General features: G+C 42.0%; 1 protein-coding gene across 3 annotated transcripts; it reads left to right on the forward strand.

The window, feature by feature from the left end:
* Positions 1 to 1,964: 1,964 nt before the first annotated feature.
* LOC136553282 (transcription factor bHLH68-like) lies at positions 1,965 to 14,991 on the forward strand. 3 transcript variants are annotated; one of them, XM_066544678.1, is made up of 9 exons: positions 1,967 to 2,133; positions 2,260 to 2,537; positions 2,730 to 3,033; positions 3,337 to 3,414; positions 9,338 to 9,403; positions 9,813 to 9,878; positions 10,939 to 11,001; positions 12,261 to 12,323; positions 14,342 to 14,991. In XM_066544678.1, the coding sequence occupies exons 2-9, from the start codon at positions 2,263 to 2,265 to the stop codon at positions 14,522 to 14,524; spliced, it is 1,098 nt and encodes a 365-aa protein (XP_066400775.1). In that variant the 5' UTR covers positions 1,967 to 2,133; positions 2,260 to 2,262; the 3' UTR covers positions 14,525 to 14,991. The 3 variants fall into 3 exon arrangements, with proteins under 3 accessions (XP_066400774.1, XP_066400775.1, XP_066400776.1); XM_066544679.1 differs by having other exon boundaries at positions 2,263 to 2,537; XM_066544677.1 differs by having other exon boundaries at positions 1,965 to 2,537.

Raw genomic sequence — 14,991 nt, forward strand, 5'->3', positions numbered from 1 at the left:
GCTTGCTTAGTTATCCAACTTTGACCGATCGAGCATACAAGCAGGCGCGTGTATGGACGGATGGATGGATTGATGGAGATGTAGCGTCTACTTCAAGTCAATCCGTCATCTGTTTCATGCAACAATTCATTTTGTTTTTATTTATACGCCAGCCGGTGGTCGTATGGAAGCATGATATACTCTATTAGCTAGGGTTTGGAGAGTGCATGATTGAGTAGTGGTGCTAGAGCAGGGCCAGCTAGCAGGGCTCGATTAACTTGCACTATATATGGGGCCCAGATAATTAACCAGATGCATGATTTCTGAATATAATGTCTCTGTCCATCTCTTCAATTTGTTGTAAAATATTTTCTTCATATATATATGTCATGTTCGCTTGGTCGATAAGCCATGGCTGAAAGTACTGTTGGCTGATTTGTTGTGAGAGAAAAATACTGTTTGTTGGCTGAAAAAGTACAGCTTATAACCGTCTGAAATTACTGAACATGTATAAATTGCATGTACTGTAATAGGTTAATAGTAGACCACAAAAAAATGCATGCCTTTTATAACAGGATTGTCACTAACATAGCAGCTTACAGAATCAAAAGTTAAACAAAAAGATGCAAGTCTCTAGATGTATGCTTAGTCAAACTGTTTGAAGTTTGAGCAAATATATAAAAAACAATATAAACCTGATGGATATAAAAAAAATCCAAAGCGGTCGGACAGCAAGGATGGGAGCAAATCAATCCATGAATTAGCTTTCGACCATATCTAAAGCGGCTTTCACCTAAAGTACAATAATCGACCACTGCACCCAATAAAGAGGCGCCAAATGCATGGTTGATTGCATCTCCATCTATCTATAGATGTGTTCTTCTCTCTCGTCGATCCATCGATTACATATATCTGTCCAGCATCGATCAATTGCCTTCATTCTGACTTGACAAGAAAGTAAAATCATTGCGCACTTCGGCAAACCAACTTCTACTTAACACACACCATATATAAAACAAATTAAGTCTACCATGAATATATATCAGTCAAACCACACTTAGGCTTCGTTCGGCTTATCTTATAATCCGCACTATTCAGTTTGGTTTTTTCAGCCGGAACAATATTTTTCTCTCACAACGATTCAGACAGAACATTGTTTTTTAGCCAATTTAGCCAAGTTTCAGCAAACCGAACGGGGCCTTAACATTACTACTGTGTCTATTATTGTGTCCGTTTTGTTAATTACATACTAACATCCGGTTCCATTTTGCTACAAAAACAAATAACCCTACAACTTTTAAAACAAAATCACCCATCCATTTCATTTTTTTTGAAAAAAGTCCGTTCCAAAATTTAGGCCATTTTAATTTGATTTTGTCCTAAGTGAAAATATTTCTCTAATTTGATGTTGGGATTGTAGATGCATTTTTCTATAAATATGGACAAAGTTAGAGAAATTTTATATGCATTTTGGATGGAAATAATTAAGTTATGTATATATATTGTGCATCACGCGTGAACACAATATGTCCACTGAGAGTAATAAATCTAAATAAAGAACATCGATAGGAATATATTTGGAAATAAGCTAAGATTATCTTCACGGGTAATGGCACTGGTCGTAGCAATCAACTGTACTTAACTTATTGTAGCTGAAAGTTAGCTAGCATATAAGAGGTCGAATTAAGAAATACCACCCTCTCCACAAACCACTCCTTTTAGCCCCAAAATGTGTGTCACACAACGTGCCTTTCCGCCATCACTTTACAATTTGATAAAGCAAAAGTAGGGTGATGAGGAGAGAAAAATCAAAGACTAAAAAAAAGAAACATTCATGCAGTGCTAGCTAGCTTAGTAAAATAAAGAGATGGAGAAAAACTGCAAGGGGTGGAAAGTTCATTCAGAAATGAATAAAGGAGTGATGCGAAAGGAACCTGCAGGTCAGGGAATACAAAACAAAACAAAAGCTCAGATTCCTCTCCAAACAGGTCCTATCCCTTTTCCTTCTCCCTTGCTGTTGTTTTCTCCCTCTAGAGAGACCCCATCTCTAGAAAGAGAAAGCAGGAGGGGAGGAGGACAAGCAAAGCTACCGGCCAGACAGCAGCTATAGCCCTAAAGATTGACCTGACCTGATGAGATGAGATTGCATAATAAGTAAGGGAATTTATTTGAAAGATGGTTTGCTGCTAGATCCTAGCTAGCTAGTGTAGTATTTCTGTTGTGATGTGCTCTCAAGCCAAGCATGATATGGGTGGAGAATTCAGGAGCCCTTTGCTGCAGCAGATGGTGTGGAGTAGTAGTGGCGGTACAGACAGCAAGAATATGATGAGTAGTTTGATGCCTCGTGCCGAGGAGGAGGAGGAGCAAGAAGAGGGCTCCAACAAGATGCCCCCCTTATCTTCTCCTTCTTCCATGCTCCTCCCCCAGCACCTACTTCAAATGTCCTCTGGCCTGCCTCTGCCTCTGCCTCCTGAGGTGCCGAACGACAGCTCTGCTACCTCTGGTCTGCATGATGGGCGGGAAAGCAACATGCCGGAGTCATGGAGCCAGCTGCTGCTGTAAATACAACATCCCTCTCTATCTATCCCTAGCTACCGTGCTCTCAGTTCTGTTTAATTTGGTTCTGCCATGGTAGAATGCTATCTGTATTTATGCATGGGATTCTTTGATGAATTCATGCAATTCGATCTCTTTTTTTTTTATACAAAATCACTGCTAATTATGTCTGCAACCACAAAATTATTGATCAGCGGGGGATTAGTCGGAGATCATGAGAGGTACAACGCTGCCACAGTTTTACTGTCAAAAGGATTAGAGGAGGGGCCTGCTATGCCTGCAGCAGCTTACAGTTTCTATGGCCATGGACATGGTGGTGAGGAGATCCAGACATCGGGGATCAACAGTAAGTCTCATCAGGTGAGCCAGACACTCTTGGCGTCGTCCTCTCCTAGGTCCTGCATCACAACAAGCCTCGTCAGCAACATGTTGGACTTGTCAAACACCACCGTGCCGGCACCGGAGCTGAAGAATCATCACTCCGATAACTCTTCTGAGGTGAGCAATAAAACCTTATAAGAAGTTAACAACACCGTGCTGGCACCGGATCATGAAAAATTCTCTCCAGTTTGCTGCATATAGATGTTCTTCCTTTCTGAAACTCATGTTCCAAAATTTTCATAATTTTTGGATCTTGCATTATGCTGTTGCTGGCTTCAAGATCTCACGGAAGCGGTGTAGTAAAGTTCCACTTTCAAGTTGCATAATGTTCCATGGATGGGAAATTAACTGACTTCATGATTAATTGTTATTGTTTTCATGCTTCTTCATTTAATCTTCTCTTCTTCTTTTTTGTTTCAGGGTAACAGCGCTGCAAGTGATTCGGCTCCAAAGAAGGCTAGGGTTCAGACCTCTTCTTCAGCACAGTCTACCCTAAAGGTTTCTTCATCTCCCATTTGTTCTTGCAATCTTGGAAAAACCTGGTTCTGATCGATCTAGGCTTCACTACTCCAGATATGACATCACTGTCGGTTCAAAAACCCCTTTCACTGCCAGATTTTGAACCGACAGTGGCATACCGACAGTGATGGGGGTTGACATCACTGTCGGTTCTTAAAAATCGATACTGATCTACAGGCAACAGTATCGGTTCCTGGGTCCATCCGGCAATGTCTAGTTAAATAACACTGCCGGTTTGTAGTCCCAACCGACAGTGAAGGTTGAATCAAGAGTGTCGGTTCTTGGCTCAAGCCAGCAGTGTTGAGCAAGCCCACACTGTCAGTTCATGGCTCAAACCGGCAGTGTTGTCGTAACCATCACTGTCGGTTCATGGCTCAAGCCGGCAGTATTGAGCAAGCCAACACTGCCGGTTTGTTGCTAACCGCCAGTGATGGTTACGATAACAATGCCAGTTTGTTGCTAACAGGCAGTAAGGGCCCGTTCACATTTTATTGTTTTATAATTTATTTTAATTTATATTTTTTCGTGGAATCGGATTTCGCTTTTATATACGCTACGTAGACGACATGTCCATCAATATTAAACATTACAAATGTTACAGTTACAATTTAAATGTTCTTATCCAGATCTCGATCCCTCAAAATAAAAAAGAAATGTTCTCGGACTGCATAGATTGTGCAATGCTTCTCGGACTTCTTACAATAATCTGGTGAGCCGCTCTGGGCCATACTGGTCCTTGTACTTCATGGATTGTGCAATGGAAAATACTTCATCTTTTTCCAATACCTTGGCTAAGATGAATTTTGCCAGCTCCGATTGCAGTGCGACGATCTCCATGTCTAACAGCCTTTCGTGGTTATACTTCTTGCACTGTCGTTCAAAAAAGATGATATCCAAAGAGAAACAATAAATCATTTTGTTGAATTATTAACAGACATAAATAAAATAGGAATTATACACACCAACTTATCGGCTTCTTTCGATTTACCTAGCATCCGAGCCTACGTGGTCTAAGGAGACCACTAATACTCACGGAAGATGGAGTTGAGATGACCATGATTATACGTGTGATGTGGGTGATACAAAAAAAATCAACAATGTTACTAGCCATAGGTGGTGGAAGGTAGGAACCAGGAGGAAGAAGTGCTACTATGAGGCGCTAATACCGTGGGGCATTTCATCAAACACACAGCGGGCAGTGAGCCACGCACTCACCGTGGGGGAGGGAAAGCAGCTGTCCGCGCGCTCCTGAAGGCCTCAGCGGTGGGAGTGCTCCTGAACGCACTCACCAGGAAGGAGGAGGGGCACGGCCGGCGTCGTGGACGACGAACGAGGGCACGGACGGCGTGGTGCTCCGGCTTGGGCGGTGGACGGCGTGGGGCGGTGCTCCGGCGGCGCGGGGGTAGGGGTTGGCTCAGGGTTGAAATGAATTTGGATAATTTCAACCCGCGCCTCTTTTATACCAGTATTTCATCACTGCTGGTTGTAAGTCGAAACTGACAGTGATGGGGGTACATCACTGCCGAGTAACTCCCTAAACCGACAGTGATGGGTGTACATCACTGCCCGGTCATTCTCCAAACCGGTAGTGATGTGGTTTAGCAGTTAGGTCTTAAGTATTATAACTTTTTTGTTTTGTTTCGAACTCCTTCGACTGTCTCAACGGTTAAGACCCTTCAACCAAGCCCCCGAGACCCATGTTCGAGTCCTAGACGGCCCAATTTTTTTGTGTTTTTTTTATAAATTATTAATTTACATAGGGAAATAGCTCATCACTGCCGATTTTGATTGTAAACCGACAGTGATGGGTACATCACGTTTTTTATAAATTATTAATTTACTTAGGGAAATAGCTCATCACTGCCGGTTTTGATTGTAAACCGACAGTGATGGGGTACATCATTGTCGGGTCATTCCCCAAACCGGCAGTGATGTGGTGTAACAGTTAGGTGTTAAGTAGGATAACTTTTCGTTTTGTTTCGAACTCCTCCTACTAGCGCAACGGTTGACACCCCTCAACTTAGCCCCCGAGACCCATGTTCGAGTCCTAGGCGGTCTAAATTTTTTTGTTCTATTTTATAATTTATTAAGCAGCCTCCAGGTCAAAATGAAAAAGTAAATAACCCTAAGCACACATCCTATACTAGCGCAGCGGTTAAGTCTCTAAACTCTGTAGCCCGAGACTCGAGCTCGAACCTGAGGGTTGACACAATTTTTTTTAATTTTTTAAATATCGCTGTCGGTTTTTAAAATAAACCGACAGTGATAACCAGTATCACTGTCGGTTTATTCTCATCAATGCCGGTTTTTTGAAACTGATAGTGACGGTTATATATATTAAAAATTTCTTTTATATACTGAATAAATAGAAGCATATATATTCCTATGTCGAAATGGCTTAAAATTTTTTTGGCAAGCTTGTACACCCAAATTAAGACCCCACACAAGATCTTAGGTTTTTCTGATTAGTTTTTTTATTTATCATATTTTTCTGTGTGCCGAATGAGACAAAAGAGGGTGAATTTAATCTTGGACCCAATAGATTTTGTCATCCACCTCCACAAAATTTTTATCCCTAGGGCACATTAGAGCCTGTGTAAAAGTTTGGCACCATTCCGGATCTTTTTGTGTGTAGACTCAGTTCAACCTATAATTAAACGGTCTTGTCGAAGCGGAAATTCAATTAAAACTCAGAAAGTAGCAAACCATCTTCAAAAAATTCTAAACTTGGTGTTTCCTTCACACGTGGCACATGCAAGCCTAAGAAAAAGTTTGAGACCAATATGACACCGGAATGCGTATGAACCAAATAAACCTTGATAACCTATATGTATAGTCATGATTCGATGAAAGGGCACATATACCTCTGTGAAGCATGTATACTCCGCCTATATCGAAATGGCTTGAAATTTTTTTGGCAAACATGTACACTCAAATTAAGACCCCACATAGGATCTGAGGCTTTTCTGATAAGTTTTTTTTATTATATTTTTCTCTGTGCTGAATGAGACAAAAGATGGTGAATTTCATCTTGGACCCAATAGATTTTATCATCCACCTCCACAAAATTCTTATTCCAAGGGCACATTCCCCCTTTCTAAGGACAACCTCCAGTTTATTGAGTTCTCGAAGTATCGCAGGCCCGTCTCGATATTTTGGAGCTAAGCGTTTCTCAATAGTACCGTTGAAATCTTTTCTGTTCCTGCAGTAAGGGTGATCTTTAGGTAGGAACCTACGGTGCCCCATATAAACTATCTTTGAGTTATTTGGCAGATTTATCGCATCGGTGTCGTCCAAGCACTCAATACATCCAATATAGCCTTTTGTCTTCTCTCCGGACAATGAACCTCAATCTAGCATGTCGGTGATTGTAGCGATAAGCACCCCCTTGATCGTGACATGTTCCTTTTGGTACTCGTCCTAAACATTCGGCACACCATTTTCAAACATCTCCACTAGTTCATCGATCACTGGTTCTAGAAACACATCGATGTCATTCCCAGGTTATCTTGGCCCTTAGATCAGTAGTGGCATCTGGATGTACGACCGCTTCATAAAGACCCAAGGTGGAAGGTTGTATATATAGAGCATCACTGGCCAGGTGCTATGATTGCTTCTAACCTGGTTGAAAGGATTCATCCCATCTGTGCTCAAAGCAAACCAAATGTGCCTTACCTCTCCACCGATATCCTTATAGAATATAGTATTGACAGTCCTCTAATCATGCCCATCAGCGGGGTGCCTCGTCATTGTATCTTTCTTACGCTCTTCGCCATGCCAGCGCAATAGCTTGGCTGACTTTGCATATGCAAACAACCTATGCACCCGGGGAGCTATAGGGAAATACCAAACGACCTTTACGGGACCTCCTCTGGTTTTAGTACCCTCATCTGACGACCCTTCCTTGTACCGTGGAGCTTCACACTTGGGGCACTTGTCCAAGTCTTTATATTTTTTTCCACGGTACAATATGCAATCATTGGAACATGCGTGGATTTTTTCAACCTCAGCCGATGGAGCAGATCATTTGCTTGGCTAAGTATGTCTTTTCTGACAACTCGTTTTTTTTCTAGGAGCATTTTCCTTATTATACCTAATAACTGATCGAAGCCTTTATAGCTCAATCCGTTTGTCAATTTGAACTCTAACAGCATGATGTCGGCTTCCAGTTTGCTCATTGGACAATGCCTATACAATGGTGTTTTGCCATCTTGTCTCATTTTCTCTAGCTTTCTCAGCTGTCTTTCATTAAGACATCCGGTCTCTACATTACGTAGCAGCTGAGAAATGCCATCGTTATCCTCGGTGTTGTCAGCTAGCGTGTTCCTAAACACATTATTAACTGTGGCCATAGGTTCCGTGTTGACACCGGGTTCCTCGTCAGCATCATGGATGGCTACATCAGGCATGTCCACATCATCATCGTTTTTCTATAGAACATTCACACCAACCTCGCCATGCATAGTCCATATCGTATAGTTTGGCACAAACCCCCTGGTAATCAAGTGCGATCATATAGAGTCAATTTGACGAAAGTTCCTATGATTCTTGCAATCTTTGCATGGGCAGAAGACAGGGTTCCCATTCCCAACATGGGCTTTAGCATCGGTGATAAACTGGCTGATGCCATGCATGTACCGCTTGTTCGTTCAGGACACATGCATCCACTCTCGATCCATCTCTGCACAAAAAAAAATACTGAGACAGTAATTACAAAGAATTAATAAGAAATCGAGTTTCATGAACAACAATTGTAGCTCGAAAGTACCATTTTTGGAAAACATTATTGTACACTAATTATTGGAAAATTGAAATTGGTAGCTCCGGCCCTGTAAATTGAAAATAATAGTAAAAAATAATTATTGCACAATATTAAAGAACAACTATTATACTCTACTTCTAAGAACTAATTATAGCATCACATACTAACAATGATGATCTTGACCACCATTAATTAGCTAGCTAGGAATTTAAATGTGTTTATAGACACCAACCGTTTGGATGATGAATTCACCATAATTTGAGCCTTGCACAAATATCCAATTGGAAAAGTGCTCTCTAGAATGGAGAAAGAACTAGAATGAGAATCAAGCAATGTAGCCATCAAAATGAAGCTAATTACGCAACAAAATCAAAGGAGTAGATGTTTGTTACTAACCTTAAAGCAAAAGGATCGAGCCATTCTTCAAAATCCAAGCGCTAGCTTCATGGTGAAGAGCAGTCGTAACAATGGAGGGAAGGGCCCAAACGCGCGCCTCTATTCTCGGAATGGAAGAGAGGAGAAAGAAGAGGACGGTTGCAGCCTTTTTGTGTTGTAGGCTTATCACCGTCGGTTCTTGGCTAGAACCGATACTGATAGAGCCAAATCACTGCTGGTTTGTGGCTTGAACCGGCAGTGATAAGTGGCCGCAAAAACACTGTCGGTTCAAGCCACAAACCGGCAGTGATGTGGTGCTTCACTGCTGGTTTTAGCTCAGCCCCCAATCATTTTCTCATTTTCAAGCTCATAACCGATAGTGAAGGTACATCATTGCCGGTTCTCACAAATCCGACAGTGATGTCTAAATCTGGCGTAGTGCTTCTCTCTGTGATCACCACTGGAGACATATAAATAGCCACGCACGCATTGCACCACACCCACAATATATGAGGCATGCCTTTACGCATTTCTCTAGTTTCAGATGGATATTGTGTTGATTGAAATAGATTCTATTCAGTATATATATATATATATATATATATATATATATATATATATATATATATATATATATATATAATACACAAATTAATATTGACTTACCAATACCATTGTCCATCATTGTGTGTTTTCAGCTATAAACAGTTATACACACAACATGTAGAAGTAATAATGAGAAGTAGCCCTTGTTTGTTTCATCAGGTAAGAAAGGAGAGGCTTGGGGATAGAATCACAGCACTTCACCAGATAGTATCCCCATTTGGCAAGGTACACACAGCTAGCTCTGCTTAACTAGGTATACAGCAATAGTACAAAGGTATATATCACTGCATGCATGTTGATAGGGAAAAAAATTCATGCAACTAAACAGTAGATCGAAGAGCTCTGTTATTTACCTCCTCATATCAGATGATGTGCATGTGCATGTATATATTCTCTAGCAGATGGACTATGCATGCATGATCCTATTGTCACTGCTGTCATACATGCATGCAAATGTGCTTTTGCCCATGCATTCTGCCTTTGATTCATTTCTCCGTCTAGCTCGGCCCCCTTTCTCTCGTTTTCTTTTCAGGAGACTTTTTCAGCTGCAGTTTCTTTCGCTTTAGGAGTCCTAGTGATGATGATCACTGAAATCAAAGCAAGTCCCTAACAACATACGTGTTGGTTTTTGCAGACTGACACTGCCTCCGTCCTACAGGAGACTATTGGCTATATCAGATTCCTCCTGAGTCAAATCGAGGTCCAATTCCAACCCTTTTCATTAATCCGATCTATTTATATTTCTCTTCATCGATCTCGATCTCCTTTCAGAATCCAAATATATGCATATATTATTCAGTTCTTAAAATGCAGTCACCTGCAGCTATATATATGTAGATGTTCAGTGCTGGAAGCCTTTCAAATTTCTGCAGTAGCCAGTTGCTAGCCCTTGTCAGATCTTAAAGTGGCAGATGATAACGAATCAAATCATTCGTGATTTAAGGAACTAGTTCATGGTAAACTTAACAAGAATTTACAAAATATCAGCTCTTTTGTTTATCAGTATGAGCTAGTAGCTAGCATAACTTAAGCACGTTTTCATGCATGCAATTAGACAAGTAGCTACATGGAGTGCTAATTATTCCACCCGTTCTAAATTTTAAGTTTTTTTTATCTTTTTAGGTAGATATAGTTTTTATTACGTATCTAGCTAGGCATAACTTAACCGTATGCCTAGTAAGAAAAACCAAAATAGTTAATTTATAATTTGAAATGAAGATAGTATAAAACAATATGAGCAGAATGAGGACTGTTTGAGCAAGGTAGTGGCCATTAGGCATTGGCCAATTCATGGGGGTCAGTGCATGCATCCTACAGTAAAATGATGTGGGGGCAGGAAAATTTACGTGCACCACAGCTAACTATATATTACAGTGATGACTGAGACGATGGATGTTGAGTAGGTAGGTGAAACAAAAAGAGGACGTACGCGTGTGGGACCAAGTGTAAGAGCACGCCGTTAAAGCGCGCGCATGCATGCATGGCTGCTTGCATCTTGCATGTCGTCCTAAGTAGGGCATCGTGCTGTCTTGTTCTGCTGTTCTGTGGTAATGTCGTCGTGTGTTAACCTGTGTTTCAGTTCATTCAGGCACTATGCATGCTCTCTGTTAACCTGCTGTTCACTTCAGCTCTTCTCTCTCTGCTGTTTGTCTATACATCTACTGTCGATCTGATGCTAATGGCAAGCGCTTAATTACCCGGTTGTTATATGTCACATGATGCCAATTAACACACGTATACATTTTATATCACGCATGCAGGCTCTCAGCTTCCCTTACCTGCTGGGCCATGGCAACGGGGGGAACTCCATGCAACAACACAATGTAAGTTAAGTGTGAGCGATAAGAGTCTCTCATGTACTGTACTGTGTTGCAGGTACATGTGTGTGTGCACCTTGCACGAGCGAGCTAGCTTTAGGGTCGAGATGCACAGGCACGTGCAAATAAAGGTGCCCTGAAAATGAGAATTTTGACACGTACACTTTATCTGGTCGACTTTAGCTTCCGTCAGATGATATATAGGCCGATTAGCAAAGGTAGCTTTAGCAAAGCCGGACACTGTCCATATCAGATGAGGAGGGAGGGTTTTGAAGCTGTTTAGAGTCCCTTTGTAGGATCTAAGCTACCATTTGTCTGTTTTACCCCTCTGAAAGGAATCAGGGCGTTTGTTATGAAATGGAACTTCCATCTTACTCCAAAATATTGATTCAATTCACAATAATATATAGACCTACCTCTAGCCAATCTGGTAGAGGTGGTAGTAGTCCACAAAGCTACAGTAGGCATCAAAATCAGAAGCAGGATACAGATGAATTCCATATATATATTCATCAGTAAGTTTGGGCATTTTTCAATTTCCTGAAAAAAGAATTCAACAGTTTAGTGTATATGGTATCTATTCTTATAAATTGATATGTATATATATACTCCTTTCGTCCGAAAAAATGCAATTATAGCTTACTACCTTGTCAATCTATCTCAACCTTATGATGATATGATGCAAGCTTTCCCGGTCCTTGCTAGTATATAGCTACCTGACTGATCATCATAGACGAACTTCCTTGTCACTGATAACCACCATATGGCACTTGACACGTAATATAACTAACTGCAGTTGCAGAGTGACAATGAGCATTTTGAGCACTGCATGCTGCAGAGCGCATGTGACTGAATGATAGTATATTGCACGTCCACCGGCCAGCTGATCGTTTTCAGCTCACCTTTTTTTGCACGCCTGTACGTGCAAATGCAAGCTGACAGATCCATGTCGCTCGCTTCGCTTGCTGTAGCCGTAAGCTGCACTCCTCTCCTCTCACTGCGTCGTGGGACCCCCGGCCCAGGAGTATATATGTGTGTGTGTGTGTGCACTCCTCACATGCGCATGAATTTCATTATGATTACTCATTATTATACTACTTATTAGCTTCTTGATATATAATATGATCTCGACCTCATGCATTATACATATTTTTTTGTTTCGGGCCCTTACTTTTGCTGAGAATATAAATATATGTATGAATGGGATATATAGTAATATGGTAATTAACTTTTCTTTAATTTTATATCTGCTGATGTGCATGCAGTTGCTGCTAAACCATAGCACTAGCAATGGCATGGTAGAAGTTGAAGGCTCGACCAAGCATCAGGTAAATGCTCCATCCGATCACAAATAATAGTTGATGTTTTGGGTTATTATACGTCCATCTTTCTAAATTTTGCAGTTACTGATTATTTTTAAAATATTCAGTATGGATATTTGGAAAAGATGCGAGATAGTTTTTTTTTTGTAAAGTGTACCTTTATTACTATATATGTATGTTTTACTAATGCGTTGCAACAAAAGGGTATTATTAGTCAAAGCTGTGCTTTAAATTTGGAGACCATTTTCATGTATAGAATGTAACTTATTATATACGTGACCGTAATAAAGAGTACATAAATTACCTAGGTATAAGTTAGCTTCGATTAATCGAATATAAAGCTAGCTTATCTCAACATATAGTGCACATAGTACTCTCTCTCTCTGTTTAAAATAAAATTAAACGGCATATTTTGCCTTGTACATAGATAAGAGAAATCATTTAATTTGAATAACAATAATACAGAACCCTAATTCCCTATAGTCACTTAACCTATACTTTCATAGGCCTAGTGAACAATACAAATTGACCTACTATATGTACAATGAAATATGAGTATATTTGGAACAAGACTAAGTAAAGGGCTATTTGGATTGAAGCCTCCCAACATACAACTATCGAGTCAGGCAAGCATCTCAGACTAGGTATCCAGGAATGCACCATGCACCAAGCAGGGCTACTGGGGGCAAATCAAACAAGACAACTATCTGATAGGCTTAACCAAGGAAACAACACTATACTACTGCTTCCATTGCATAAGTATATGATATATGTAATAGCTTGCAGTCTTGATTCACTATACATATATAAAACTCATCACCGCCGGTTCCAAACAGGTCATCATTGCTGGGTTTTTTTTGGCCTTGGTGGTGAAAGTGGGCGGTGATGACGATCACCACCGGTTGTAAAAACGAGGATCACTATCGGCTCGTTATATGAACCGACAATGATAATCAGAAAAAACAAAAAAAAAACAGCTAGCAGTAGCGGCTGCCCCGTCGTCACTATCTTCGTCTCCTCGTCTGGCATGCCACCTCCTTATGGTACAATCCACTGCCATGCCCCAAGCTAGGTCTGAGAGAGAGAGAGGGAGAGAGAGATTGAGGAGATCCAATGAGGAGATCTGAGAAGGAGACAGATGACAGCATTTAGGGTGGGGCAGGCGCCGCCGTTGCACCAGGGTGCCGGGACGCTTGGGCCACACCGGGCCAGTGGTGCAGTGCCGCACCATGCATCCCGGGGTAGGGCCGCGCCTACGGCGCCTTGTCACTTGTGCCACGTGCGGACCTCCATGCTCATGGGCCACCACTGCCATGAGCAGGGGTGGATCCAACGGTGGGTGGGGGGGGGGGGGGGGGGGGGGGGGGGGCTCGAGCCCCCCTACCCATACCGGAGCAGTGGAACCTCCTGTGGAGCCCCCATGAATTTTTAGGCAAAGTTCTATAGTGTAGGGGTGCTGAGACTTAAGATCGAGCAGCAGTATTGTTCAGCCCCCCTGAAATATTTCCTGGATCCACCGCTGGCCATGAGTCATGAGGAGGAAGAGAGGGAGAGCGAGATGGGGGTAGGGAGAGGGAGGGGAAAGAGATATTTCATTGCTTCATTCATGGGAGAGATAAGGAGAGAGCGATTGTGCTGTCGAGCCGGCCATCACAGGGTGACATGCACACACACGGCCTCACCTGTCAGCCACCCAAAGAAAACACACGTACAATTGGTGATTTTCACTGCCACTCACAAAGGTGCCTTTCACAACCGGTTTATAATATGAACCGTTTGTGAAAATCATCACCAACAACTTTGTTCAAACAAACGGTGAAAATACTGTTGGTGACGATTATTTTTGTCATAGTGATATAGTAAGTTCATTAGGTTAAGCTTATGAGAAAAAAACGCATGCATCGTCGTCATCGATTTTAATTTGTTTTGCATATACACACGCATGTATAGTCTTTTGGATCTAGCGCATGCCTGCATCATCGATTATAATTTGTTTTTGCATGTACAAATATATAAATATGCAGGAGGAGGAGGTGAATGGCGTGGAGGGGGGTCACAGGAAGGATCTACGGAGCAGAGGGCTGTGCCTGGTGCCGGTGTCGTGCACGTCGCACCTCGCGGACGACAACGGCGCCTCCGACTTCTGGGCCGTGGCCGCGGCGCCGCCGCCTCCTCCGCCGCCGCTCGCCGGCATCATCTGGCGATAGGATCCGGATCGTCGGATCGATTCATGACGCCATATCGCCGTCTCAGCTGGATGCACGCGTACGTACGTGTGGGTTTTTCTCCACGCCACGTCGATTGATCGATCCATCAAGCTAAGTTGCATGCATGCATGCATGCCGTAAATATATACATAATACCATGCACACCACCATTATACTGTTGCTTGCTTTGCTTGCAAGTAGCTATAGCTTGTTTGACTGATCGATGAGGTATTCATCATTCATGTATGGTAGCTAGCTGCTACCTGCAGCGCCTACTACCAGGCTGTATACGTATACCAATGTACACCGTAGTAATACCGTATATGTATGTTGAGATGGAGCGATGCACATATCATCAGGAGCCGTCATTCTGTCGGAGCTGCCCGCGCAGTGTCTAAGCAGCAGCTAGGCTGATTGCTCTTGATGGTATGATGCGTCGTACGTGTATGTATCCAACACTGCTACTA

The sequence above is a fragment of the Miscanthus floridulus genome, chromosome 5, assembly GCF_019320115.1.
Source record: "Miscanthus floridulus cultivar M001 chromosome 5, ASM1932011v1, whole genome shotgun sequence".
NCBI classification, from domain to species: domain Eukaryota; kingdom Viridiplantae; phylum Streptophyta; class Magnoliopsida; order Poales; family Poaceae; genus Miscanthus; species Miscanthus floridulus.